This window comes from Clarias gariepinus, chromosome 5 (assembly GCF_024256425.1).
Source record: "Clarias gariepinus isolate MV-2021 ecotype Netherlands chromosome 5, CGAR_prim_01v2, whole genome shotgun sequence".
In the NCBI taxonomy this organism is placed as follows: Eukaryota; Metazoa; Chordata; class Actinopteri; order Siluriformes; family Clariidae; genus Clarias; species Clarias gariepinus.
The window spans coordinates 14,385,012-14,410,897 of NC_071104.1; the positions used below are offsets into that span (position 1 = coordinate 14,385,012).

Below are 25,886 nucleotides of genomic sequence, written 5' to 3' on the forward strand. Positions count from 1 at the left end.
CCAGGAGGATCGGTGAGGCTACAGGGAGCAGAGGTAAAGAAGGTGCAGGATTTTAAGTACTTAGGGTCAACGATCCAGAGCAACGGAGAGTGTGAAAAGGAGGTGAAGAGGCGGGTACAGGCAGGTTGGAATGGGTGGAGAAAAGTGTCAGGTGTGTTGTGCGATAAAAGAGTATCAGCGAGAATGAAAGGAAAGGTGTACAGGACAGTGGTGAGACCAGCGATGCTCTACGGCTTAGAGACAGTGGCGCTGAAGAAAAGACAGGAGGCAGAGTTGGAGGTAGCAGAGCTGAAGATGTTGAGGTTCTCTTTGGGAGTGACAAGGATGGATAGGATTAAGAATGAGTTTATCAGAGGGACAACCCACGTTAGATGTTTTGGAGATAAAGTCAGAGAGGCCAGATTGAGGTGGTTTGGGCATGTTCAGAGGAGAGATTGTGAATATATCGGTAGAAGGATGCTGAGGTTAAAACTGCCAGGCAGGAGGTCTAGAGGAAGACCAAAGAGGAGATTTATGGATGCAGTGAGAGAGGACATGAAGTTAGTTGGTGTGAGAGAAGAGGATGCAGAGGATAGGGTTAGATGGAGGCAGATGATTCGCTGTGGCGACCCCTGAAAGGGAACAGCCGAAAGACAAAGAAGAAGATCAGTGAGAAAATCAAAGGGTCTTTAGCTAAGTTTTTGGGAACATATATAATGAGGATTGCACATGGACAACTAACATAACTGAAAAAGTGAAGAAGGCACAGTTTCATAGAGAGTGTACCGAGATACTTCATTATCGCGGTATCCTAAATGTTTTTAGTAGATAAGACACTGCCCAGGGCATAATCAGACATTTTTTGCATTTATATGAGAGCATATTTTTGAGAGCATTTATTCATACACAAATTTTAAACCGAATATAAAAAATCATAGAGAAAACAGCCACTTGTACATTAAAGTTTCACTTGGATATAATACCTGTTACACAATAAAATATTTAGACATTCAAATAACTTTAATAGTACCTGGTGAATGTCATCATAAATCACGCATCCTATAAAATTATAATGCTCAATCTACATTGCATATTCACCAGTACAGAGCATTTTAGTGAGAAAAAAAAACTACCTCATTGAAAACTTACAGTTTAAAGTTTAAAAAAAGGGGCTGCTATCTGCATAGCATGCTACCTGCATTTTTATAAATCATGCTTCTCACGTGAGTGCAGGAAATGGGTAGGGCAATCACCTTGCAGTAAGATCTAGCGGTTACAGACAGGAAGCTCTGAAGGAAAACTCAGATGCAATACTTTGCTTAGGCTTGTGCCTCTCCAAGCAAGTATAAATTACATACAATAGGTCAGGCAAACATTAATTGTCTTTTTCCAATAATCAGCAAATAGACAATACACAAAGTTTAAGTTTTCCACAGGTTAAATGTGGATCTTCTTAAGGTACTAACGCTCCCGGTAAGCTAATCGAGGTGCAGAGGACAGACTGAGCGACTTACCTATCCAACGACGCAACTTCAAAAATTAATAGCAACAAATGTACACATTTGTTAACAAAATGAACAATTCCACATTATCTTCTTTATCATGATCAATCATTCATCTTCATCTATCATCAATCATCTTTATCATCAGATGATAAATGACTAGACATTAAAATCCCATCACACAGCTATTTTTGACTGGTCCATGATCTTGGTTGAAACAGAAAGGTGCTCATGCTTTTGCTGATGCTGTATTAGTAGAAATTAGACATGTTTCTTGTCTGCTAATATCAGCACATAGTACTGCCTAAAGGAAGACAGACAAAAAGACAGACACAGACAGACAAATCAGATCAATAGATAGATAGATAGATAGGTAGATAAATAGATAGATAGATAGACAGATAGACAGATAGACAGATAGATAGATAGATAGATAGATAGATAGATAGATAGATAGATAGATAGACAGACAGACAGATAGATAGACAGATAGATAGACAGATAGATAGACTCAACCCAGGACTTAAACTCTTTACACCAGGACTAAGTATCAGCATATACCGCATAGCAATTTTCTTTTTTTATATGCACTCTATGCAGCACTGGAATCCTAGAATCCAACATACATTAAATGGCAAAGGCTAAAAGTCTAACCAACAATTTTAAGCTGGCAAAAAAAAGGAAGAAAAATCTTTCCAAAAGTAGGTATGCTTTTTATTAATACTGGAACAACACATTGATGCCTTGCACATTTAGTGCTGTTATACAAAGTGAATGATTTTTGATATTCAACTGCACTAGTTGGGATATGTAGAGCTTGCTGTTTTGGTATGTCTTTTTGTCTTAAAATTAATGTGAAACAGCTTTTTGGCACACAGAGGGGTCGTGGAGAACTCAAGTCCCAAAATTGTATCCCACAGTATTCAGTGTTTACAATATGAATAATTAATAAATATTTGTTGCCCCGGGAATGAGTAAGGCAGTAAGGGGCTTATTTATTCATTACACAAGCAGTTTAGCAAATACTAGTTATTATTTGAAATTTAGCAAAGGCTTTGAGAAGTTGCTGTGCATCTGCTTTATCAGTAATGCAGTTAAATTAATTATTTAATTATATAAGGGCTAAAGTCTGTTTAAGGTAATAACATGATTCATAAAAGTAATGTAATTAAAATGTCTGAGAACATTAATTATTTAATAAAAGAATTGAATATGAATATTTTTGTACCATTTTTGTTGAAAAAATGTTAAATGATAGAGTTAAATTATAGAACAGTAGAGTTAAATATGACATAATTATCAACAAATAGCAAGAAACCTGAAATTTATAACAATTTAAATTAGTAATTTCCTGAAGATATTTTATTTACGTCCTACAAAGATAGAGACATACAGTTTGTTAGATACAGTACATTATTGTACAGTATAATAGCTTACAGGGCACAAAAATCACAAAATACAGAGCATCAAGTTAAAGAAAGTTTTTAAAATGCTTTGATAGTTTACTTAAATAAAATAAAACTTTATAAAATATAATAGCATGCAATTGTCTAATTTCACTTTTGTGTTAACAAAATATTTGTTTAAATTATTTAAACAAATGTTCCAATCTATAAAAGTTAATCTATGAAATTATGTGCTTCTATTAATCTTTACTTAGATTTTATTGTGTGTTAAAATCTCCTTTGAGAGTTCTTCTTAAGAACTTATATATACAGTATATTAAATATACATTATATATTTCTGTTTTTACTTTTCTTCCTTCTGAGTTGAGAAATTTGTATCCAGTTGAATTTAGTTTAGTATCTGTTCTTTCTGTTACTGATGAAACTCTGTAGGATTTTGTCTGTGTGTTTATACACAAATCCAGGACCTAAAATATACAGTGGTGTGAAAAACTATTTGCCCCCTTCCTGATTTCTTATTCTTTTGCATGTTTGTCACACTTAAATGTTTCTCATTAAAAACCGTTAACTATTAGTCAAAGATAACATAATTGAACACAAAATGCAGTTTTTAAATGAAGGTTTACGTTATTAAGGGAGAAAAAAAAACTCCAAATCTACATGGCCCTATGTGAAAAAGTGATTGCCCCCCTTGTTAAAAAATAACCTATCTGTGGTTTATCACACCTGAGTGCAATTTCTGTAATCACCCCCAGGCCTGATTACTGCCACACCTGTTTCAATCAAGAAATCACTTAAATAGGAGCTACCTGACACAGAGAAGTAGACCAAAAGCACCTCAAAAGCTAGACATCATGCCAAGATCCAAAGAAATTCAGGAACAAATGAGAACAAAAGTAATTGAGATCTATTAGTCTGGTAAAGGTTATAAAGCCATTTCTAAAGCTTTGGGACTCCAGCGAACCACAGTGAGAGCCATTATCCACAAATGGCAAAAACATGGAACAGTGGTGAACCTTCCCAGGAGTGGCCGGCCGACCAAAATTACCCCAAGAGCGCAGAGATAACTCATCCGAGAGGCCACAAAAGACCCCAGGACAACATCTAAAGAACTGCAGACCTCACTTGCCTCAATTAAGGTCAGTGTTCACGACTCCACCATAAGAAAGAGACTGGGCAAAAACGGCCTGCAAGGCAGATTTCCAAGGCGCAAACCATTTTTAAGCAAAAAGAACATTAAGGCTCGTCTCAATTTAGCTAAAAAACATCTCAATGATTGCCAAGACTTTTGGGAAAATACCTTGTGGACCGACGAGACAAAAGTTGAACCTTTTGGAAGGTGCGTGTCCCGTTACATCTGGCGTAAAAGTAACACAGCATTTCAGAAAAAGAACATCATACCAACAGTAAAATATGGTGGTGGTAGTGTGATGGTCTGGGGTTGTTTTGTTGCTTCAGGACCTGGAAGGCTTGCTGTGATAGATGGAACCATGAATTCTACTGTCTACCAAAAAATCCTGAAGGAGAATGTCCGGCCATCTGTTCGTCAACTCCAGCTGAAACACACCAGCAAATCCACCTCTGAATGGCTGAAGAAAAACAAAATGAAGACTTTGGAGTGGCCTAGTCAAAGTCCTGACCTGAATCCTATTGAGATGTTGTGGCATGACCTTAAAAAGGCGGTTAATGCTGGAAAACCCTCAAATAAAGCTGAATTACAACAATTCTGCAAAGATAAGTGGGCCAAAATTCCTCCAAAGCGCTGTAAAAGACTTGTTGCAAGTTATCGCAAACGCTTGATTGCAGTTATTGCTGCTAAGGGTGGCCCAACCAGTTATTAGGTTCAGGGGGCAATTACTTTTTCACACAGGGCCATGTGGGTTTGAATTTTTTTTCTCCCTAAATAATAAAAACCATGATTTAAAAAATGCATTTTGTGTTTACTTGTGTTATCTTTGACTAATAGTTAAATGTGTTTAATGATAAGAAACATTTTGTGTGACAAACATGCAAAAGAATAAGAAATTAGGAAGGGGGCAAATAGTTTTTCACACCACTGTAGATAAACCTTAAATTATATCAGTGTGCACCGCTGGACTCAAAAGAATTTCAAATCAAAATGTTTTATTTAAATGCCAGTATCATGCACTGGAAATGGTTTTTATTTGTAACCATATTTTACACAATATTTAAAAAGTTTGTTATAATATTTATAAGAGTTTAAAAAATATAGAATACACAAAAAGATGCAGGGACATTATTATTATTATTATTATTATTATTATTATTATTTACATTTTATTCCAGTTAGAAAGGCTTACCTTAATCTGTTTCAGATGGAATTGCTTCCTTATCAGCTAAGGCAATAAGACAGAAACCAAGATTCAGTGCTATGAAACTATATTTTGGCCCCAACTAATATTATACAGAACTAACCTTAAACTTATGTACAGTATGTGAGCATTTCAAAACTTATAAATCAGTGGTGTATGTAAGTGTGAACTATAAATGCTTGGAGTTCTGGGTTTGCTATGATAGGCTTAAAGTTACACCAATAGTTTCTGTAAAATAGGAATACAAAAATTAACTCTTGGCTACCTATAAGAGAGACCTGACGAGGCTCCCACACCACCTGGCCAGTTTCATCCAAAAGCCCCAATGTGAGGTCTTCAACCTCTGTATTAAGGATCACCTTAAATGTGGAGTAATAGTAGGGGCCAAAGTCACAGCCAAATGCCTCAACCTAAAAAACAAAAACAACAAGAATAATTAAATACACTATTTTAATATTTCATAAATCTACTTTCCACATGAAACTGTGGTTTACCTTTGGCTGGAATACATGAGGCTCACAGAGTGGTTTGTATTTTTTACCAGGGGTCAGTGGACCTATGGAGCTGCACTGAAGATATGTGCTTCCCTGATGTTGTTTCTGCACCTTCATGGTCAAGTGAAGAATATTTGAAAAATTATAATAAGGTAAAAAATTCCATAATTGATAGTACAGTAATTAAAATGCTATTTTAAATAAACTGATTAATATAGATTAGTAGATTACCTCTTCAACTGGCACATTTCCTGGCAACAAGTGAATGTGCAGCGTTCTCATTCGTTGGTTTTCAATTATTTCTTTGTAGAAAAGAAGGACTTGGGCACTGATGGGTCTTTCAACAAACATCCATTTTTTTAACAAGCCAAATATGGAGAGTCCTTGAAATTTTAAGATCACATGTGTGTTTTTTATTTTCAGTGGCTGAAGGATCTCCACATTATCCTCACCAAAATGTGCCACAGCCAGTTCAATCTGGTTGTTATCTGGAATATATGCAGTAGTGCTTAGTAGTGGTACTTTTCACAATTACGAGAGGCGTTCAAGCCAAACCAGGACATGTGATGAAATTTCTTGTGAATAAAGGCATAAAACCAGTTGGCATTTACAGAAGATGTTAAGCACGGTATGGTGATTAGACTGTTGGCCACGGAAAAACATTCGAATAGTGCAAATGTTTTAAAGAATCCCATACGCTCGTGAATGATAATCCTGGTCGGGAAGGCTCATAGACTACTAAAGTCATTGCCTAACCATTTAGAGAGGAGAATGCCTGATCCTTAAAAAGTGATGGATAACTTATGGAATTGACATATCTGTCTGTAGTGTACACACAATCATTAACATTAACACCACTTGCAAGAACTTGACAAATCCCCCCTATAGTCCTGACCTCCCTCCAAAACATTTCCACATGTTTGGGCCACTACATGAAGATTCCTGGGAGGCCAACATTTCAGATGTAAAGCAGGCAATCTGATCATGGCTACAGTGTAATTAAAAAAAACTTTTTGCCATAATAGTATTCAAGCGCTAGTGAAATGCTGGGATAAGTACATGAATGTAGCAGGGGATTATATAGAGAAATAAAAGTAATTTTTACTCCCACAGCTGTGTTCTTTTATTTTGCAAATGTCCTGGTTTGACTTGGTACTGTATACTGTATACTGTAATTAGATTTACTGACAAGATTCTTATAGCTGACAAGATTTAAAGTATCACTTACTGACATTTTGATGTCAAATGCCACAGATCTTTTTTAGAGGTCTGTGTAAGCGTATGCCTTAGGCTTATTATAATCATAAAACATTAACCTAAACCTTACCAGTAGCTATCTCGCAGTGTGGGATGTGCAGATGAAGAATTGAATCTTTAGAGCACTTGATGTTGTACAGGGGTCCTGCAGGCTGGAACTGGCCCATGACCTGCAGCTGACTCTTATCCCAAGGCACTACTGTATAGGTCACTTCTCCACTACCTTTCATCTCAAATATAAGGTTGGTTAATTTACAGTGAAACTGCCCAGTATGAGAGCACAGAAACCTGTCACACAAAAGACATAAAGGACAGTGACCACAAGAAAATCTGGCGCGATTTTTTTTTGTAACGAACAGCAAAAAATAAGCACATGTGATACCTATATGCACCGCTGTTGGCACTCTGTTTAACTGGTTCTGGAATGAATACATCTGCTGAGTGCTATTAAAGAGAAGAAACACACAAGAAATCTGCATTGCAGCATCTATTTACAAGAATATTGCAGAAGGTTAAAGAACACAAATAAAAAATTATTTGTTGCAGTCAGTGGGCCTGAATATGTGAGGACTCAATTATAGTACAGTAGAGACCAAATGTACATTATTAATGTAGGCTAAATACATTTAAACTAAACATTTCATATGTTAAGTCAATTATTGTATTACTATAATTTCCAGAAAACACCTCACAACATGATATGGCCCACTCCATGTTTCTTAAAAATTATTGTATTATTTGTTTTAAAAGTCTTACCTATATTATTTCATATACAGTGTTATTTTTTACTGCCAAACAGTAATTCTTGTGTGACCAGAACATGCTTTAATACTCTGGTGATCACCTACAAGTGTCAGTCAAACTTCAACCTATGATTTGTATATTAGCATATACTGTACACTGATCGGTCATGACATTAAAACATTCTTGGATTCTTTGGATGCTGAGGGTTGTGGGGTGGTGTCGCCATTGGTCTAACTTGTTTGCCCAGTGCATCCAATGGCAAGAGGTGGGTAGTAATGAGTAAAATTTACTCTGTTACATTAATTTAAGTAACTTTTTGCACCATACATTCTACTTTCTCTTAAATAGATTTGCGAAGAAGAAACGCTACTCTTACTCCTCTCTATTTGGCTACACACGACTCATTACTTTTCTAACAATTTACTCTATACATTAGATATTCTTCATTTTTGCCAGAGAAATGCAGCCAGTGGATCTACCAAATGACTGTGTTTCACCAATCAACCACAATAACAATAACCACATTTACTGTGGTCACATGACCACACACTGTAAAATGTGTTGTGTTTACAATGCTACAACAGAAGAGGATGAACATCATTGGCCCCAAAGTATACAAAGAATGATTTGCTTACACCCAGTGCAAAAAAACTGCTTTATAATACAGTGTCAAAACAGCCAGACATATCAGGACTTAAAAACTTGACTTCTAACCTGGGGAAACAGGTTACCCACCTCTTCCCATGGCTGCTCAATCAGAATCGGAAAGTTTAGATGCCGGGTCGGCAGCCTTGGGCACTTTGCCTGCTGTGCCCTTTACGTGGCGGCCTGCGTGTTGTGAGTGTTCTGGTGTTTTTTTCTTTTATGGTAAGCAAATGACTATTTTACACCTTTCTGTGGGATCAGAATGAATAGGCTATCCTTTGGTCATCCTACTACCAGTTTACTGGTATACAGTATAATTGCTATTAATTTGTTAACGGTACATGTTGTTATGTGTTATTATTTGCATTGATTTTTGTGCTACATTTACTCAACCTCTTACTCGTTCTCTATACTGCTTATCCTGTACAGCGTTTTGAGAAGCTTATCCCAGGAACTTAGGGCAGTAAGTGGGTTACACCCTGGATGCAGAGACAATCAATGGCACGGCACACAATCACACACACAAACGTGGAATTTTGTTGGTTAGCCTAATCTGCATTAGTGATGGGCGGGTCGTCTGGTAACCCGTGGACCCTCGGGTTGGGGCGGGTCATTAAAAACAAAATTAAATAAAAAATCCATGTATGTTGCGTGCAATTCCCTATAGCCTATATTAAATATTTGGGAATATCTATTTTCATATTTTATTAAGTTCTTTGATAAGGTTACGTGACGTGACAAGTCACAAAAGCGCTAAGCAGCTACCGCTGCCAGTCACAACAAAAACAAAGAAATAAAAGTGAAGATGGAAGACGAGGTGCCGGAGAAATTGAGGTCGGGACTTTACATCATTAAAGAAAAAAAGGTCAGGCTGCTAAATATAAAATGTTTTAGCATTCTTTTTTTGCATAGCGAACGTAAAAACGCTAAATAAACATTTCCGTGTGATAAATGAAAAAAAAAAAGTCTGGTTATTTAGCGCAGGCTGTAAACTGTAGGCCTGCCCTATAGTCTAGATTACAAACACTGCTTTGTAAATGTTTAAAATGTGTATCATTATCTTGTTATTAATATGACCTGATTTATCGTTCGTTGCCAGTTTACAGGGCGATGTTTCCAAGCACTTTCAGGCTGAAAAACAGGCTGTTTTTATTTGAATTACAATGCCTAGTATGTCTATTTAATGGTCCCGGGTGCGGGGCGGGTTGTAAAAATAGAAACAGTGGTGCGGTGCGGGCTGGGGCGGGCCCAATAATTTTATGAAAGTGGGACCCGCGGGTTGGAAAAATACCCGACCCGCGCATCACTAATCTGCATGTCTTTGCACTGTTGAAGGAAACCTGCCAAGCACAGGGAGAACATGCAATCTCCACTCACAAAGACCCAAGGCAATAACAGAACCCTTGACCTTGGTGTCATGGTCCTTTCATTTGTTTGAAAATTGCAACTATGGAGGAACTGGACTTCTTTTTGCTATGATTGTCCATGGTTTCAAAAAGAAAATGTTAAGGGAAGTTCCTTTAAGAGTCCCAGATGCCACCAATTAATTTCTTACAGCTTGGGGTGTATAAACATAAAAAAACAACAACTAAATTTTGCAATAGTAAATAAAAATTGACCTGTGTCCAATGTATTAATTTGATCTTAGAAGTAAAAAAACAGATACCCTAATAAAATCATTGTGACATGTACTGCACTGTATGAAAAACTGAGATTGAATATCTCAAGGGGGCCAGGGGTAGCTCAGTGGTTAAGGCATTGGACTGTGGTTCGGAAGATCCCAGGTTCAAACCCCACAACCACCAAGTTGCCACTGTTGGGCCCTTGAGCAGGGCCCTTAACCATCAACTGCTCAGATGTGTAATGAGATATATAAAAAAAAAAAAAATGTAAGTCACTCTGGATAAAAGCGTCTGCCAAATGTAAATATCCTTATCCTCTGTATACATAATATTCTGGCTTCAACTGTACATAAAATATCAGAAAATATAGGTTATGAATCAAAATAACAAGTATCAATATTTAAAAACTTTATGCTGACACTATTAACTTTAATTATGGGATATTATGTGTCCTCACTGTCATTGTGAACATTTCTTACATGTCTGGTGTAAGAGGGTTGAGTAGATATTGAGAAGTTGTCGTCTTCTTTACTTTCTATAAAAATCGACATACAAAGAAAAACAAAACACAGAAACATATTTTATCATGAGCTTGGGTTACACTATGTGTTTTTGTCATCTTCTATCTTCTTCCTGTGTATATGTGGGTTTCCTCTGGTTTCCTCAGTTTAAAAATGTAATAGCCTATACCCTTCCTGGCTGGTAGCTGTCATGCAATAAAGGTGACCAACAAATGGCATAAATTGTTTAAGCATAATTATTTTGTAATTAATTGTAGTTGACACAAAATTTTTATGTAGACTTCAAACATAACTTCTAATTTTGTTTTACATTATACATTGCCTGACCAAAAAAAGGTCACTATTCAAAAAATTTAAGATTATTGTGCTGCGTCAAGCTAAGAAAGCAACTAAAGGGATTTAAAATTATTGGACCTAGGTTAAGACACATTATCAAAAACCTGGAATGATAGTGCTAAACCATCAACATCAGAATCATCAACAAGAAGAATCATGAATGAAGATTACATAAACACTTGTTGAAGTTGCATGGTGAAAAATCAACATTAAAACCCATAAATACTGTATGTTTAATAGTGAAAGTAAGAGCATTTCCATATGCACACAATGATTGAAACTAAACTCACAGGATTGGGACTAAACATTTGTGTAGTCTTAAGAGACTTGTTAGTGAGGCTAATCAGGAGAAGGCTTCAATTTGCAAGCAAGCATACTGTAAACGGTATATGCCATTTACAAGCCTTCAGAGGCAATGTTAAGAGTGATTCTGGGAGCATGAGGAATAATTTTTACACATATCACCAGATCACCATATTGTGTGCTGTAATCAAAGCTAAAAGTGCTTGAATGGAGTGTGAGAAAAAAAATTACTGGACTATAAATATAAAATATCTAAAATATGCAAGCTTAGTGTTTCAATAATCAATAGAAAATGTAATAAATATTTTCACAGGAAAATAAAGAATAATTGTGAAATGAGATCTGATGGGACCCCAAAAAACAAGTCAGACAAGATGGTGTCAACAAAACGAACACACAAAAATTAATCAAAAGTAAATATTGCTAATAAGGAATAATTGGGAAATATAAAAAATTTCCCAATGTGGAAATCGTTGCTTTAACTTTACATTTGAATGTTTTTTGTACTTAAATGCAGTAGAACATACCAGACTTTCCATATCTTCAATTAAAAGGTTCAAAACAGTAATATATCAGCTTATTAAGAGGTTATTCAATTTACCAACCTGATGGTAAATGTGCCTCTTGAATTTCTGTTTCTTTTGTCAACATCACTTCCACTTCAGGGGAGATCACATCTATAAACTGGTTGAAAAGGTCATCAGTGACCTGCTTACGGTCTACAGCTGGAATGAAGTTGACCAAGAGATGATCCACTCTTTGCCTTAATTCTATTAACCTGAGGCTAAAAAGTAAAAAAAAATAAAATAAAATCATAGGTGACACTACATTTATGTTATCAAGTTGCAAAGCATGTCATGACTATAACTTTTATAATGTATAGTATGTTATTTACAGTATTTTATAAACTTTACAAACTATCATATTACATATTAAACTGATCATGTCTGATTTTTGTGACTCAAACTAGATTTCAGTAGTAGAGCTCTTACTGTGATGGCATTTTTATCTCTGTGTGTCCTTTCTCACTCCCTGATTTGTCCTGTGTCTCATCTTCACATATTTGAAGTTGTAAGTATCTTTCACCTCCTGGTTTGGAGACTTGTGTTGAAGGTGCTGCACAATCTTTTGCACTGAGCTCCATGTTTTTACTTTTTGTATTTATTTTTTCTAGATCTTTTTGCAGGCTCTCATGGCAGGTTGACAACCTGCACTTCTCATATTCTAGACTGTTCATCTTTGTGTCCACTCCCTTTGTGAATAAGGTAAAAGACAATATGGGAATTACAGTAATATGACATGCTTATTACATAATTATTAATGCAATTTATTCCATTATTTATTTATTCTCTAGCATTCATAAATGTTTACCCTAAACTTTTCCCAACCCAAAAATAGACAATTTAGACACTCACCTCTTTGTTTAAATCTTTTTTGAGCTCTATAAGCTTATTATGCTTTATTGCCTGTATGACCTGCAAGTACAGCATTTTGTAGTCCTGCTGGTCCTCAGAGCTGGTCTGAGGCATTTGATTGCTCTCCTCCTTCTTCTCCATGCTCTTAATCACCTCAACACCCTCATCTGTCAGTGCTGTTTTAATATTGTTACTTTCCAACTCACTAGCATCACTATCATCGTTGAACATAAGAGGTAAACAAGTAGATAAATCTGGGATGCTTTCATCAAACCCTTTTCTTCTGGCTTTCTTTTTCTCTGGGTTTTCACAACCCAAGTCCAAGGCTTTCTTCTTCCTGAATTAAAAGTGAAATAAACTCATTCAGGTGTTCTTAACACAATGCCATTGTAATGATGGAGTGATGATAGTACCTTTTAGGGACAGTTAAGACAGAGGAGTGAAGAGTGTTCGCTGAGGTATTACCAGAATGGTGGAATGTAGTTTGAATGGATGAAAGTGTGCTTTGCTGAGAGAAAAAAAATGAAGGAAAACACTGTCTGCTTATGTTTCTGCATAAAAAGTGTCAAAGTACATTTCTAACATCCCTTTCTCTCACATTCCACATTCTGTTTACACAATGACAGTCACTTTAATATTTAACTGTATTTAATATTACTACGTTCATTACAATATTAATCAACTGACCACTGGGAACTGACTTGGAAAGCATTCACCTTACCTGCTGTCTCTTTTCCTGCTGTCTCTGCTGGAACTTCTGGGCTTGCTCACTGTTTGTAAGACCAAACACAAGATTTTATATGCTGTCTGGTCCAAATTGTCCAATTTTCTGACATATTTAAACAGTGATTGTTATAATAATAAAAATAATAATAATAATTATTATTATTATAATTATTATTATTGTTATTGTTGTTATTATTATTATTATTATTATTATTATTAATATTAATATAAGCAATCCACCACAGCATATAGAATTTTTAATTAACCATGTGATAGTCTGTAATGATGTGAAAGACTGATCACACAGGAAACAATTACTTCAAGTTATTACTGGCAAATGGGGAACCTATTGAATCATGGAGGTACTTAGTATTGCCCATGTTTGATCTTTTTTGGTCATTTCTGTTAAATAAACAATTGCAAAAACAATTATATGCTGTTGTTTGTCTTGCATGTGCCTAATATGTTTCTTCCAGTCATCTTCCAGAGTTTTTCCTTGCACGTCACCCCTGCCTGGCTTATCAAGGACAAATTTATACTTATTTACACATTTTTCCTTGCATTTTTCTAATTTTTCTTTTATTTCTGTAAATATGCTTTGATAGGTTTGTTTTTATTTTTCAGGCTAATGATGGCTTACATCTCTGGCTGTCATAGCTCTTTGGATTTCATAGCGAGATATAAAAGCAGCAGATTCAAAATTCAGATGCCACATTTGAAATCAACTGCAAAAATTGTATTGGTATATATACCTGGCTAAGACAGTCAACACTTACTTAAGACATATAATCATTACCTAAATTCACCTCTAACATATTGTAATATTCAGCTATAATCACAGTAACTTTGTCAGCATGCAAAATGTTTGGACCTTGCTGTATAACACAAAAAAAAATTATGTTAAAGTAAATATTGATTGAAAATGACAAGATTTATTGCTCACTGCTGTTTATAGGTTTTCTGGTATCTGTGTTGTCCATCATTAGAATCCTCAGGTTCTTCTTCATCTGTACAACTCCTGAGAGAAACAAGCTTTCATATCAATGCACGCGCACACACACACACACGCACGCACACACACACACACACACACACACACACAAAAAAAAAATAACACACAAACATAAACATACACAGGCATGCACACGCACAAACAGAAAGAGGAACAAACACACCTGTATTTTGGGTCAGGGTTCATGAGGCAGAGCCACCTTTTAGGAAGCTTTTTAGGATCAACGCCATCTGGAAGTTTTCGCCACTTTAGACAGGCATCACACTGAACCCACTGTTGATCTGGTTGTTCCCTGTAAGTCCAAAAAATCATGTATGAATGTGTAGGTCAATATACTCCTATGTTAATTTGTGTGTGGGAGAGAGAGAGAGAGAGAGAGAGAATGAAGGGGGCACTTTTAAACTTACACGGTATCCTCCAAACGTCCATTGCATTTTGTGTCATGTATAAAATGGACTTGCTTCCAATATTCCTCAAGCTTTTTTCCTACACTAGACATGGTTCTCCTGCACAGACACAAAATGGTTTGGGACTGAATGTAAATAATGCAGACTGTATACTGTACTATTTAATACTAAAAGTTGATGTTACTTAAACATACCAGTATTCTTCATTTTTCTCAAAGTCCTGCTTGTTGTGAATTGGTGTGAGGTGGTTACACACTATCACCCCAATAATTCCTTCTCCCCTGTTGTTTCCCTAGTAAGAGAACAAACACTATAAAAACTATGAACAAAACACATTTTTGGATTATTTATTTTATAATCTTACCCATGTACAGAATCGGATTATGTAATCTCTTGCATGATGAAAATTGCAGAAAAATGGGCGTTATTGCAGGTCATTTTAAAGAGAAATAAAGGTAGGTTTTACTCCAGGGTAGTGGTAACTGGGAATTGCGAAAAAATATTTTCACTGTGCTTTAAGTTACAAGTGACAAGTAACTGAATTACTATTATAACTGTGTCCTGATATTTACCAATAATCACCAATGAACCACCTTCTGCTTGGTGAATCAAAAGACCTAATTTGACTGAAGCACACCTGTATATTTACCATGTAATAATAAAAATTGGGTAGCCAGCTATTAAGATACCTGGGTGGGCCCAAGTTAAGTCTGTTATAGCCTTTTTTTGGACATAAACATTTTCCCATAAATCTCAGGGCATTTTATGTGATTGGCTTTATGCCTGAATGCACTTATTTCATTAAAGAAGATATTGCATTAGATTGGCCTTTCAGAATGCTTCAACAAGTTTTTTTCCAGATTTGGTTAATTTTCTTTTTTTAAAGAAACTGTTCAGGTTTCATTATTACCTGGATGAATGTTGTGAATTTGATCTGGCAAACCTGGGTTATGTTATATGTGATTTGATGTACTGTAGAATCTCATGAGAATGGCAAATATTGCATGCATTTTCTTACTTTGTCCCCCATGGTAATGCACATGTCTGCATGAAGCCATGAGAAACATTTACATAAATGTAAGATATGTCTGAATGACAGAAAGACATATTTTTGTGGATTGATTAAGCCAGTAACGTTTCAAATCCATTGAATGAAAAAGGCTTATAAGTGAAAAACACCACCACAAAAGCTTCTTACTTCTAGTATGTTTAATTCAATGAAATTTTATTTGTATAGCACTTTTACCAATTGACATTGTTGTAAAAGCAGCTTTACACAATCAAAAGAACTATTTAAGTTTGTATAAGATGTGAATGTGTATGAATCACAATGATAAGACCCTGATGAGCAAGTCAAGGACGACAGTGGCAAGGAAAGACTCCCTGAGATGGTAATAAGAAGAAACCTTGAGAGGAACCAGACTCAACAGGCAGCCCATTCTCATTTGGGCGAAATGGATAGCAGTTTGTGCATTGGGGCACTTTCTGCTTAGCGAGGGTAGCAGAATATGTATTTTCATTGTAGCAGATAAATAGCTTGTCAAAAGAAAGAATATGTGATATGAGGTCAAATGGTACCACAAGATGTGTGCAAAGCTTTAGGTCCAGTTGACTGAATGCATATAATTTTTGCAATTCAGTTCAGGATTATTACCTTACTAAAATACTACTATGCAACAAAATATTTTTTTTCTGTTTTTGACATTTATCTTATATAATGTAACTCTGCATTAACAGTTGCAGAAAATAAAACTTACTCTCTCCTGCTTATCCTACACAGGGTCAGGAAAGTGGAAATTTGGAAATGCCAATTAGCCTACTCTGCTTGTTTTTGGACTGTGGGAAGAAACCCAGCAAGCACAGAGAGAATGTGCAAACTCTCACTCACACAGACCCAAGGAGGTAATCGAGCCCTCAGCCATAAATGCTTATGTTTGTTTGCATTTTAAAAAGGGGACATGAAAATTTGAAAAAAGGGAATTTGAGTATTGAATCTTCTAAATTTAACATTTATTTTCTTTGTTTTAAAATGTTCTATAACCTTTTGTTTTGTTCCAATTGTAAATAAATGAAAAAATCTTATTCCCTTCTTTGTTTCTGTACAGAGAGGACTGGAAAAAAAAACAGAAATTAAACATAAAATAAATTGGATGATTCTTACCCCACGCTGACAGGCAACACGCTCATAGGCTTTAATGAGGCGATTTTTGTGGTACATCATCAATCCGTAGTGCTCTTTACTCTTTGTGTTGTAGCCAAATGTGATCGTTATTGCTTTTTTCTAAAACAAAGGCTTAAGGATCTTAAAAGAAAATATTTGAATCATTTAAAAACATAGCTCTTATGCATCAATAGCTATATTTTTACATCCTGTTCTGCCATTTTTGCGAAAGGATACAATGGAAGTAAGACAAACAGGTTTGTATGTGTCAGTAAAGACTTTTGCTAGAGTTTTTTCAACATACTGAGTTTCCACCTTCAGTCCTTGAAGTATAATCTGCATTCGTGGCTTCAGGTACAGGATACTACAGTATGCCTAAATAAAGAGACAAATAAACAAACAGTCTATATCAGTGGTAATTTAATCTTGACTCCTTAGTTAAACTGCACCTAAGGATTTCAGGAAGAGCTGTTGCCAAACCTTAATTTAATTTGATTCAGATATTGTTCCGTAGCTGCATATTGAATCATGCGTGCATGTCTCACTACTGTACTGTATATCGTTGTGTAAAATATATTTGGAAAGTCTACTTATACCTTCCCATTTTCACCTTTAATTTAATATAAAAAAAAACTAAGTTTTATAAAAATAAGTGTGACCATAACCAGTAACCTAATTTTGCACACGCTGTATTAATACATTGTTAAAACACTTTCTACTTGTAAAGCAGCAATCAGTCATTTTGGATAAGAGTCTACCAACTTTATTTTGCAACTATTTCCCCTGTTCATTGCAAAAATGTTTCTAATCTAACAAAATGTGGAGGCGTTGCCCTCTTTAAATAATTCCACAGGTTTTTGATAGACATTAGGCTTGGAGTTTGACTGGTTCATTGCAAAATGTCCCCTTGTTGACTTGGAGCTGTAAAAAACTTTGGAAATTAATGTGGGTTAGAACAGTGGAGGGATTGGGGAACTTTTCTAGGGAATCTAACTCATGGTTTTTACAAATGTATTGTTTTTTTTACTTTGAGTGTAGGCAGGTCATATAACCATCAATTTGGCATGCATCCCCACCAGAATTTATATAAAACTTTTTACTGTGTCTAGGCATTCTAAGTTATGAGGATCTGTTTGGTACCTGTGTCAAACCACTTTGCTCCTGGGTCCTAGCTAACTCATTTTTTTTATCAAATTGGAAAACAGTTTGGGTAAAAAATCATGGCAATCAAAAATATGGCCTGAAAAAAAAATCATTTTTAACATTTGGCTAAGGAAAACCAACACAGACTAATTGGACTACTTCACAATTTATCTAGTTTAAGTTCAGCTGGAGGAACAAGTTTTTTATTTTTTTTTACTTAAAAAACTACTACTACTACTACTACTACTACTACTACTTTTATCCTAAGCAATCTGATATAGCTACCAATATAGCTTCTTTGTTTGATAGCTCAATTATTACCTTAGATACACCTTCAATTCCAGTTGAAGAGAAACACTCCCAAAGGATGATTAAGGTCAAAATTGTCTTGTTTAAAAATGTCCTTTAAAATTATGCCCAAAACTCTACCTTTGATCTGTGTTTTCCACATTTTCCTGTATGAAAGGTCATGTTTTTGTGGATTTATCTGTAGCCTATCTGAATCATTTTGCATCTCATTTGGATTTACATATGGTTATTACTAATGTAACTGCTGTGACCCATTTTCTTATTGATGACAGTGTTTTATGATACAGCTAATGTTTAAAAAATTGTTTTATACCCTTCTCCTGATCAATGCAATTTCATAACCCATATATGTCTCGTAAGCTGTCTGTACATACAGGTAATGACTTATTATGCACCTTAAGTCAAATTAAACCAAAAAAATGTTATCTCAAATTTAGTCGGAATTACTTAATTGACTACATTGTATGATAATAATTTTTTTTATTTTACGAGTTTAAATAGGATTGGTTCATTCTGAGCACTGTAAAATGCTCATTTCTAAAAGGGTATGCACTCATGCAATCGGGTTATTGTATTTGTAATGAAACTTTGTTTTCTAAAATGAAAACCTCAGTGACTCCACCAGTGCTCCAACAATTCAATATTCATATAATATTTGTAGGGTAAATTCTCACTCGCAGTGAATATTCACTCTCAGGCACTGACATGCCACCCCATGCCTGCCGCCTGAACTTCTCCCTGGAGCCCTTGTACACATCAACAGGGAGCTGGATGTCGTTGGGGTCCCTGAAGTTATATTCCAATTCTCCTGAAGGTGTTCTGAAGTAAAACAGTTAAAGGTAGAATTTTATCATTTTTTACATTTCAATGTTTACAATATTGCTCTTGTTGAGCCATTTAGTTAGGTAAGTTACCCTGTCTAAAAAATGTCCAGTGGCATTTCGTGTTTATATTATTAATCATAATGCTATTACATAATAACATAACATTTACAGTATTAACTACTGTATATGATACTTCCCTAATATTAAAATGTCGAACCATATTCCATCACACCATTAATCTAAACCGAGCTCCCATATAAAACTGTAATCAAACTCTGCATGCTCACCTCTGTAGGTTCCAGATGATGATGCGGGTTCCACTTGGGCTGGTGCAAAACCTATCAATGACACTAAACTCTGAAATCAGTTCTTCCTTGGTGTTAAAAAGAGAGTGTGTCAGGATATCATAAAGACTTTCTGCATGCTCCGGTGCAGCACTGAGTAAACACTGAACTTAAGGACCAAACATATATCTAGCTCTCTTCTCACTGGCAGACACAGCACATTTATTATACACAGCTTCAGACCTTATTCCATAACGCATATTCCTATCAGTTTAAGTATATAAACTAAATTATTCATAGTATTTACTTAATATACATAAATATATGAATAAACTAGAGAACTATGTGTAAGTGGTGGTTAGCTAAGGCTTGTATTATATATATATATATATATATATATATATATATATATATATATATATATATATATATACTGTATATATATACACTACCGTTCAAAAGTTTGGGTTTCTAACTCCATGATCATTCCTCATTTTTATTTCTTCTTTTTACATTGTAAAGGAATGCTGAAAGCATCCAAAAAATGCATTAATCTCCTTTGAACAGTTAATGGTGAGATGTGTCTGCTACTTATGCTCTGTAAAAACATCATAACACCTCTAATCTGAGGTGCTGTTAATTGGTCATTTTTCAGGCTGATAACTCTAAATGAACTTCTCGTCTGCAGCAGAGGTAGGTTTTGGTCTCGCCCTCCTGGGATGGCCTTCATGAGAGCCAGTTTCATTATGGTGCTTGACGGATTTTGCAAATGCACTTGACAATACTGTTCTTGCAAGAACTATTACAGACCTCTGTTTCTTAAAATAACAACCAACTGTTGTTTCTTTTTGTTGTTACATAATAACCTAATTATATACAACTGTTTAAAAGTTTGGGGTCACTTGCTAATTTCTATAACATTTACAGTATATATATATATATATATATATATATATATATATATATATATATATATATATATATACAGGTCCTTCTCAAAAAATTAGCATATTGTGATAAAGTTCATTATTTTCTGTAATGTACTGATAAACATTAGACTTTCATATATTTCAGATTCATTACACACAACTGAAGTAGTTCAAGCCTTTTAATTGTTTTAATATTGATGATTTTGGCATACAGCTCATAAAAACCCGAAATTCCTATCTCAAAAAATTAGCATATTTCATCCGACCAATAAAAGAAAAGTGTTTTTAATACAAAAAAAGTCAACCTTCAAATAATTATGTTCAGTTATGCACTCAATACTTGGTCGGGAATCCTTTTGCAGAAATGACTGCTTCAATGCGGCGTGGCATGGAGGCAATCAGCCTGTGGCACTGCTGAGGTGTTATGGAGGATGATTAAGGTCAGGATGCTTCGATAGCGGCCTTAAGCTCATCCAGGGTGTTGGGTCTTGCGTCTCTCAACTTTCTCTGCACAATATCTCACAGATTATCTATGGGGTTCATTTCAGGAGAGTTGGCAGGCCAATTGAGCACAGTAATACCATGGTCAGTAAACCATTTACCAGTGGTTTTGGCACTGTGAGCAGGTGCCAGGTCGTGCTGAAAAATGAAATCTTCATCTCCATAAAGCTTTTCAGCAGATGAAAGCATGAAGTGCCCCAAAATCTCCTGATAGCTAGCTGCATTGACCCTGCCCTTGATAAAACACAGTGGACCAACACCAGCAGCTGACATGGCACCCCAGACCATCACTGACTGTGGGTACCTGACACTGGACTTCAGGCATTTTGGCATTTCCCTCTCCCCAGTCTTCCTCCAGACTCTGGCACCTTGATTTCCGAATGACATGCAAAATTTGCTTTCATCCGAAAAAAGTACTTTGGACCACTGAGCAACAGTCCAGTGCTGCTTCTCTGTAGCCCAGGTCAGGTGCTTCTGCCGCTGTTTCTGGTTCAAAAGTGGCTTGACCTGGGGAATGCGGCACCTGTAGCCCATTTCCTGCACACACCTGTACACGGTGGCTCTGGATGTTTCTACTCCAGACTCAGTCCACTGCTTCCGCAGATCCCCCAAGGTCTGGAATCGGTCCTTCTCCACAATCTTCCTCAGGGTCCGGTCACCTCTTCTCGTTGTGCAGCGTTTTCTGCCACACTTTTTCCTTCCCACAGACTTCCCATTGAGGTGCCTTGATACAGCACTCTGGGAACAGCCTATTCGTTCAGAAATTTCTTTCTGTGTCTCACCCTCTTGCTTGAGGGTGTCATAGATGGCCTTCTGGACAGCAGTCAGGTCGGCAGTCTTACCCATGATTGCGGTTTTGAGTAATGAACCAGGCTGGGAGTTTTTAAAAGCCTCAGGAATCTTTTGCAGGTGTTTAGAGTTAATTAGTTGATTCAGATGATTAGGTTAATAGCTCGTTTAGAGAACCTTTTCATGATATGCTAATTTTTTTAGATAGGAATTTTGGGTTTTCATGAGCTGTATGCCAAAATCATCAATATTAAAATAATTAAAAGGCTTGAACTACTTCAGTTGTGTGTAATGAATCTAAAATATATGAAAGTCTAATGTTTATCAGTACATTACAGAAAATAATGAACTTTATCACAATATGCTAATTTTTTGAGAAGGACCTGTATATATATATATATATATATATATATATATATATATATAGTAATTTTTTCTATTATATCTTCTTATATTTTATATTTTTATATTTTATATTTCTAATCAACATTCCTATTAAGTTAATCTCTTTGTGTCTAGGTAAAGGATATCAGTCTGTCCTGTCTTGGTAAACATGACAATAGGCACCATGATATTCTGTGCTCCAATCTTCTCAAGGTAAGTCTGTGACAGGAGACCGACACACATGGTGCTGGCTTTCTTGGAGAACACAATGGCATCCTTCCCCAAGCGCATTGAGCCTGACTTAAAGCCATTACCATAAAGACCCACTGGAACATGGCCTCTTATTGTTTGCTTATCACTGAATCCAAAACTGGGGGAGAGAGAGAGAGAGAGAGATGATTTGGATGATCAAATTGCACCCTCAATGCATTAACACACCCATACCTGAGCATTTTGTGCATCTTGTCATAATCCATGCCTTTTCCATTATCCATAAAGATGAGGCAGTCCTGTTCTTTGAATACTGTTTTATTAATCCAGAACTGTTTTGCACTGACATCAGGGTCATAAGCATTATCTGTCATTAGGAAAATACAGGGGGAAAAATCTGATCATACATTTGAATGTTTCATGTTTTTTAGGAGTGTTTACATTCTTAGTCAGCTAAAAAAAAAAAAAAAAAAAACCTCAGGTAGCCTGTAGAAAAAAAAGAATCCATTTAATATGCACAGTAGTAACCTCTTTATTCTGGTCAAGGGTAGTGGCAGATGCATAGTTTTATCCTGGAAGATCTCTAGGGTCCAGACATAGAAGTTTCTTAGCATCTTAAATAATAGTTTAAAGTCCTTCAAACACCTAAAGCAGTAAGGACACTAATGGTGTTTTCTTCACCGTTGCATTATTGTAACAAGACCAGGAAAGGACCTGTATAATTTTAACACCAAGGTACCGCTCTGCGGTGCTGAGATTGAAGAAGGGTGAGTCTGCCAGCCCATAATGCTTGTGGTTTGCCTGAAACTTGGACCCCTGACACAGAAACAGGAAGTCCCAGAGCCTTAACTTGCTGGTGAGTTTAAAAAAAGTATAGTGTTGAATGCTGAACTGTAATTAGAAGGCATCATTTTCATATATTTCCTTCTTTGGCCTGGGTCTGTGTGTAGGTGTGTGTGATTTATAAGGGTTAATCTAGAACAGTTTTTTTTTAGGCAGTTAAATTATTGTGTAAAGTTTAGAATGTAAAAGATTTTAACTGTTCTTAGGGAAAATTCTCCAGTATACAGTGCCATGAAAGCCAAATAAAAATAAGAAGCAGTATTGACTTACCGATCAGTTCTGCTATAGCACTAAAGGGCCAGGTGTGGCTAGTGGAGTTTGAGTGCAGATATTGTGGACTAAGCTTTAGGGGGAAAACAATATGAAAAACAAGTACTGTGATACATGAAAGGGCAATCAGTAACTCAATATCTAAATCAATAAATCAATACAATGTTCTGAGAAGAACATATAAACTAAATTGGCAAAAAAAAAAGACTGACACAATAATTTCAAAAGCAAGTTATTTTTTTTCTACCAATCTCACCCACTTTCTAATCATATGAGAGATGGTGTAAGGAAGGTAGTTGCAAATGTCATTTTGGATGTCAAAAACATTCAAGTTCTAGAATCCTAGAACATCATTAAAAAAAATTCACAAAAAAAATGTGTGGTCTCTCATTTTCTAACATACTACACAGTATGTCCATGATGAGCTAATGTCTGTTCTTCTAATTGACAGAAGAGAGACTTCCAAGCACCATACGCTGACTGTAACATCTTTATTTTTAATCTCATAAATTTAAACCGCCTGGCACACTCTTTTTGTGCCGGTTGGAATTCAGACTTAGAACATTAATTTCAAACAAAAAGCTAAACTTTTAAAAGCAAATCTCTGCAGTTAATGAAAGCAGCGTTACCTCAGAACAATAAAAAAAAAATTGTACATAAAAAAAGCTAAGATCAGACAGTTATCTGTTTCACATCTCAACTAAAATAAAAAAAATTAAAAATCTGTGGCTCAGATGTTTGTAGGTACAAAGAAGCCCTAGATGATCTGGGGTAGGGCTACACTGCAGATTACATTGTATAAATCCTGCTTCTAGACATTAAAAGCCTACCCTGTCTGAACAACAACCACACTCTCAGTAATGATTAAATGAAAGTGAAAGTTATCTTACAGTTAAAACAAAGTAATAGAATTCAGGGAAATGAAACAGGTACCAAACAATTTCACTTCATGAAAGCTGCTCATTTATCATTAATTAGCTCAAGTATATTATCTTGATGTCAAAGTGCTGAAGATTGTAATCAATAAACAAACTATAGCCAAAAAATTAGACCTGTGAAACCTATTCACATGTTATTTTAAAATTTTATTTAAGATAGTTGGTTATAGTTTAGCCTAGTTGAAGCCCATAAGTACTTACAGAGCTTAAAAGTATTCCTCTACTTGTTACTCCTGCCATCTTAATTTAAAACTGCTGTCTACAGTTCCAAAGTGGAGTAGGAGACTCTTATGTAGTTTTAAAATACCTGAACAGTGCATTCACTTTAATACTGACTTTTGAGAAACTCCACCCTCTGTGGCATCCAGAACATCCAGTCTGTATGGGTTTCTGCACAGTAGATGGCAGTGATCACTCAGCTAAACTATTTTATATATTTAATTTCTGGGACTTGCACGCTTTTACTATATATTATATTGTATTGTATACAGACAGATTTGTCCCCTATACAATATGTTTTTTATAGTGCTTTTTTTATAATCAAATTCGTTTCGTGTAACTTGTGAACCATAAACCTATGAATTTGTTCTTATGTAATACTTAAAAGAGATTATGTAGGGGGGCAATCCGTGGCAGGGGGGGGGCACTTTAGAGCATAACACCTGTCAATAAGGGGCGTTAGGGCGCCACCACCTTAAAGTTAGGCAGAGAAGAATGCTACTTTAACATGTGATTATTTAACATAATATTTTCTTTTATTTTAATAATAAAATAAAGTCATTTAGTCACAATATTCCAGTGTATTTCGTTATATAATTTATTTACAAGAAAAAAAAGAAAAAAAAACGTTCATTAGTGTTCGTGTATGCGGTTTTCTGGACAAACGAGTGTCTATTAGAGATAAGCGAATCCAGATTCATCCCAGTTAAATAACCTGATCCTTTATATGAGTCATGATTTCTGAATCCTACTTTTCATTTTGCGGATCAATTGAGTCATAAGTTAGCTTGTTGCTAAAAAAAAAAATACAGATTATATATTACACCATTCAGTTGTTTTTTGGTTGTTAGCTAGTAACTGTGGGCGGGGGAGGGAGATGACAAAGTTGTTTAGAAAACTTCCTACATGGTCAGAAACATTAAAGACTCAAAATCGCGAGTACTGATTCGTATAAACCGGAAGGGGTTCAGCGAGCCGTCAGACTCGCAATACGGAGTGAAACATCCAAATCCGAGGGACTCATGTTGGGTCCAAGGATTCGGTGGTTTCTAAATTTATTTAGTGCCCCTAGAGGAGGGACCATGGCAAAACAAGGCAGAATATTGTAGAGCACTTTATAATCTGCCTTTATTAACAAAAAAAATATTTGTTACATTTTGGACTGTTATGTTGTAAATAACATTAATGCAGTTTACTCCTGGCAAACCTATTTCAGTAACTGGACATTTTTGTGATGGAGTTAATAATGGCTTGAAATAAAGTTTTCAATGAGTAATTAATTCAGATTCGTGTGATTGATACTTTAGCTCAACGGTTATAGTAACCGAACTAACATAAAAGACACTCAAGATATAAGTAGGAACTTGTTTCTCTATCTTT

At 35.6% G+C, this 25,886-nt stretch overlaps 1 protein-coding gene across 1 annotated transcript; it reads right to left on the reverse strand.

The window, feature by feature from the left end:
- Positions 1 to 860: 860 nt before the first annotated feature.
- Positions 861 to 24,614, reverse strand: LOC128524325 (MORC family CW-type zinc finger protein 3-like). The gene is made up of 25 exons (XM_053496848.1): positions 24,489 to 24,614; positions 23,350 to 23,422; positions 22,471 to 22,603; positions 22,173 to 22,396; positions 19,427 to 19,580; positions 18,990 to 19,134; positions 17,101 to 17,238; positions 16,864 to 16,983; positions 14,897 to 14,994; positions 14,703 to 14,801; positions 14,459 to 14,587; positions 14,227 to 14,301; positions 13,279 to 13,327; positions 12,971 to 13,065; positions 12,558 to 12,894; positions 12,135 to 12,394; positions 11,748 to 11,926; positions 10,462 to 10,517; positions 7,354 to 7,415; positions 7,042 to 7,259; positions 5,946 to 6,202; positions 5,715 to 5,825; positions 5,486 to 5,630; positions 5,209 to 5,244; positions 861 to 1,785 (listed from the first exon to the last, which is right to left on the reverse strand). Exons 1-24 carry the CDS (start codon positions 24,525 to 24,527, stop codon positions 5,210 to 5,212), a joined length of 3,231 nt encoding a protein of 1,076 aa, XP_053352823.1. The 5' UTR covers positions 24,528 to 24,614; the 3' UTR covers positions 861 to 1,785; position 5,209.
- Positions 24,615 to 25,886: the final 1,272 nt, after the last annotated feature.

Bases quoted from the DNA above. Each gene is read 5' to 3' on its own strand.
- LOC128524325 (XM_053496848.1), bottom strand. From the start codon at position 24,527: ATGGCAGGAGTAACAAGTAGAGGAATACTTTTAAGCTCT. The intron at 17,239-18,989 runs GTGAGAATTTAC...CTCTTTATTTAG, and splicing joins AGAGTGAATATTCACTGCGA to GCATACTGTAGTATCCTGTA. The intron at 6,203-7,041 runs GTAAGGTTTAGG...CATATATTCCAG, and splicing joins ACACTGCGAGATAGCTACTG to ATAACAACCAGATTGAACTG.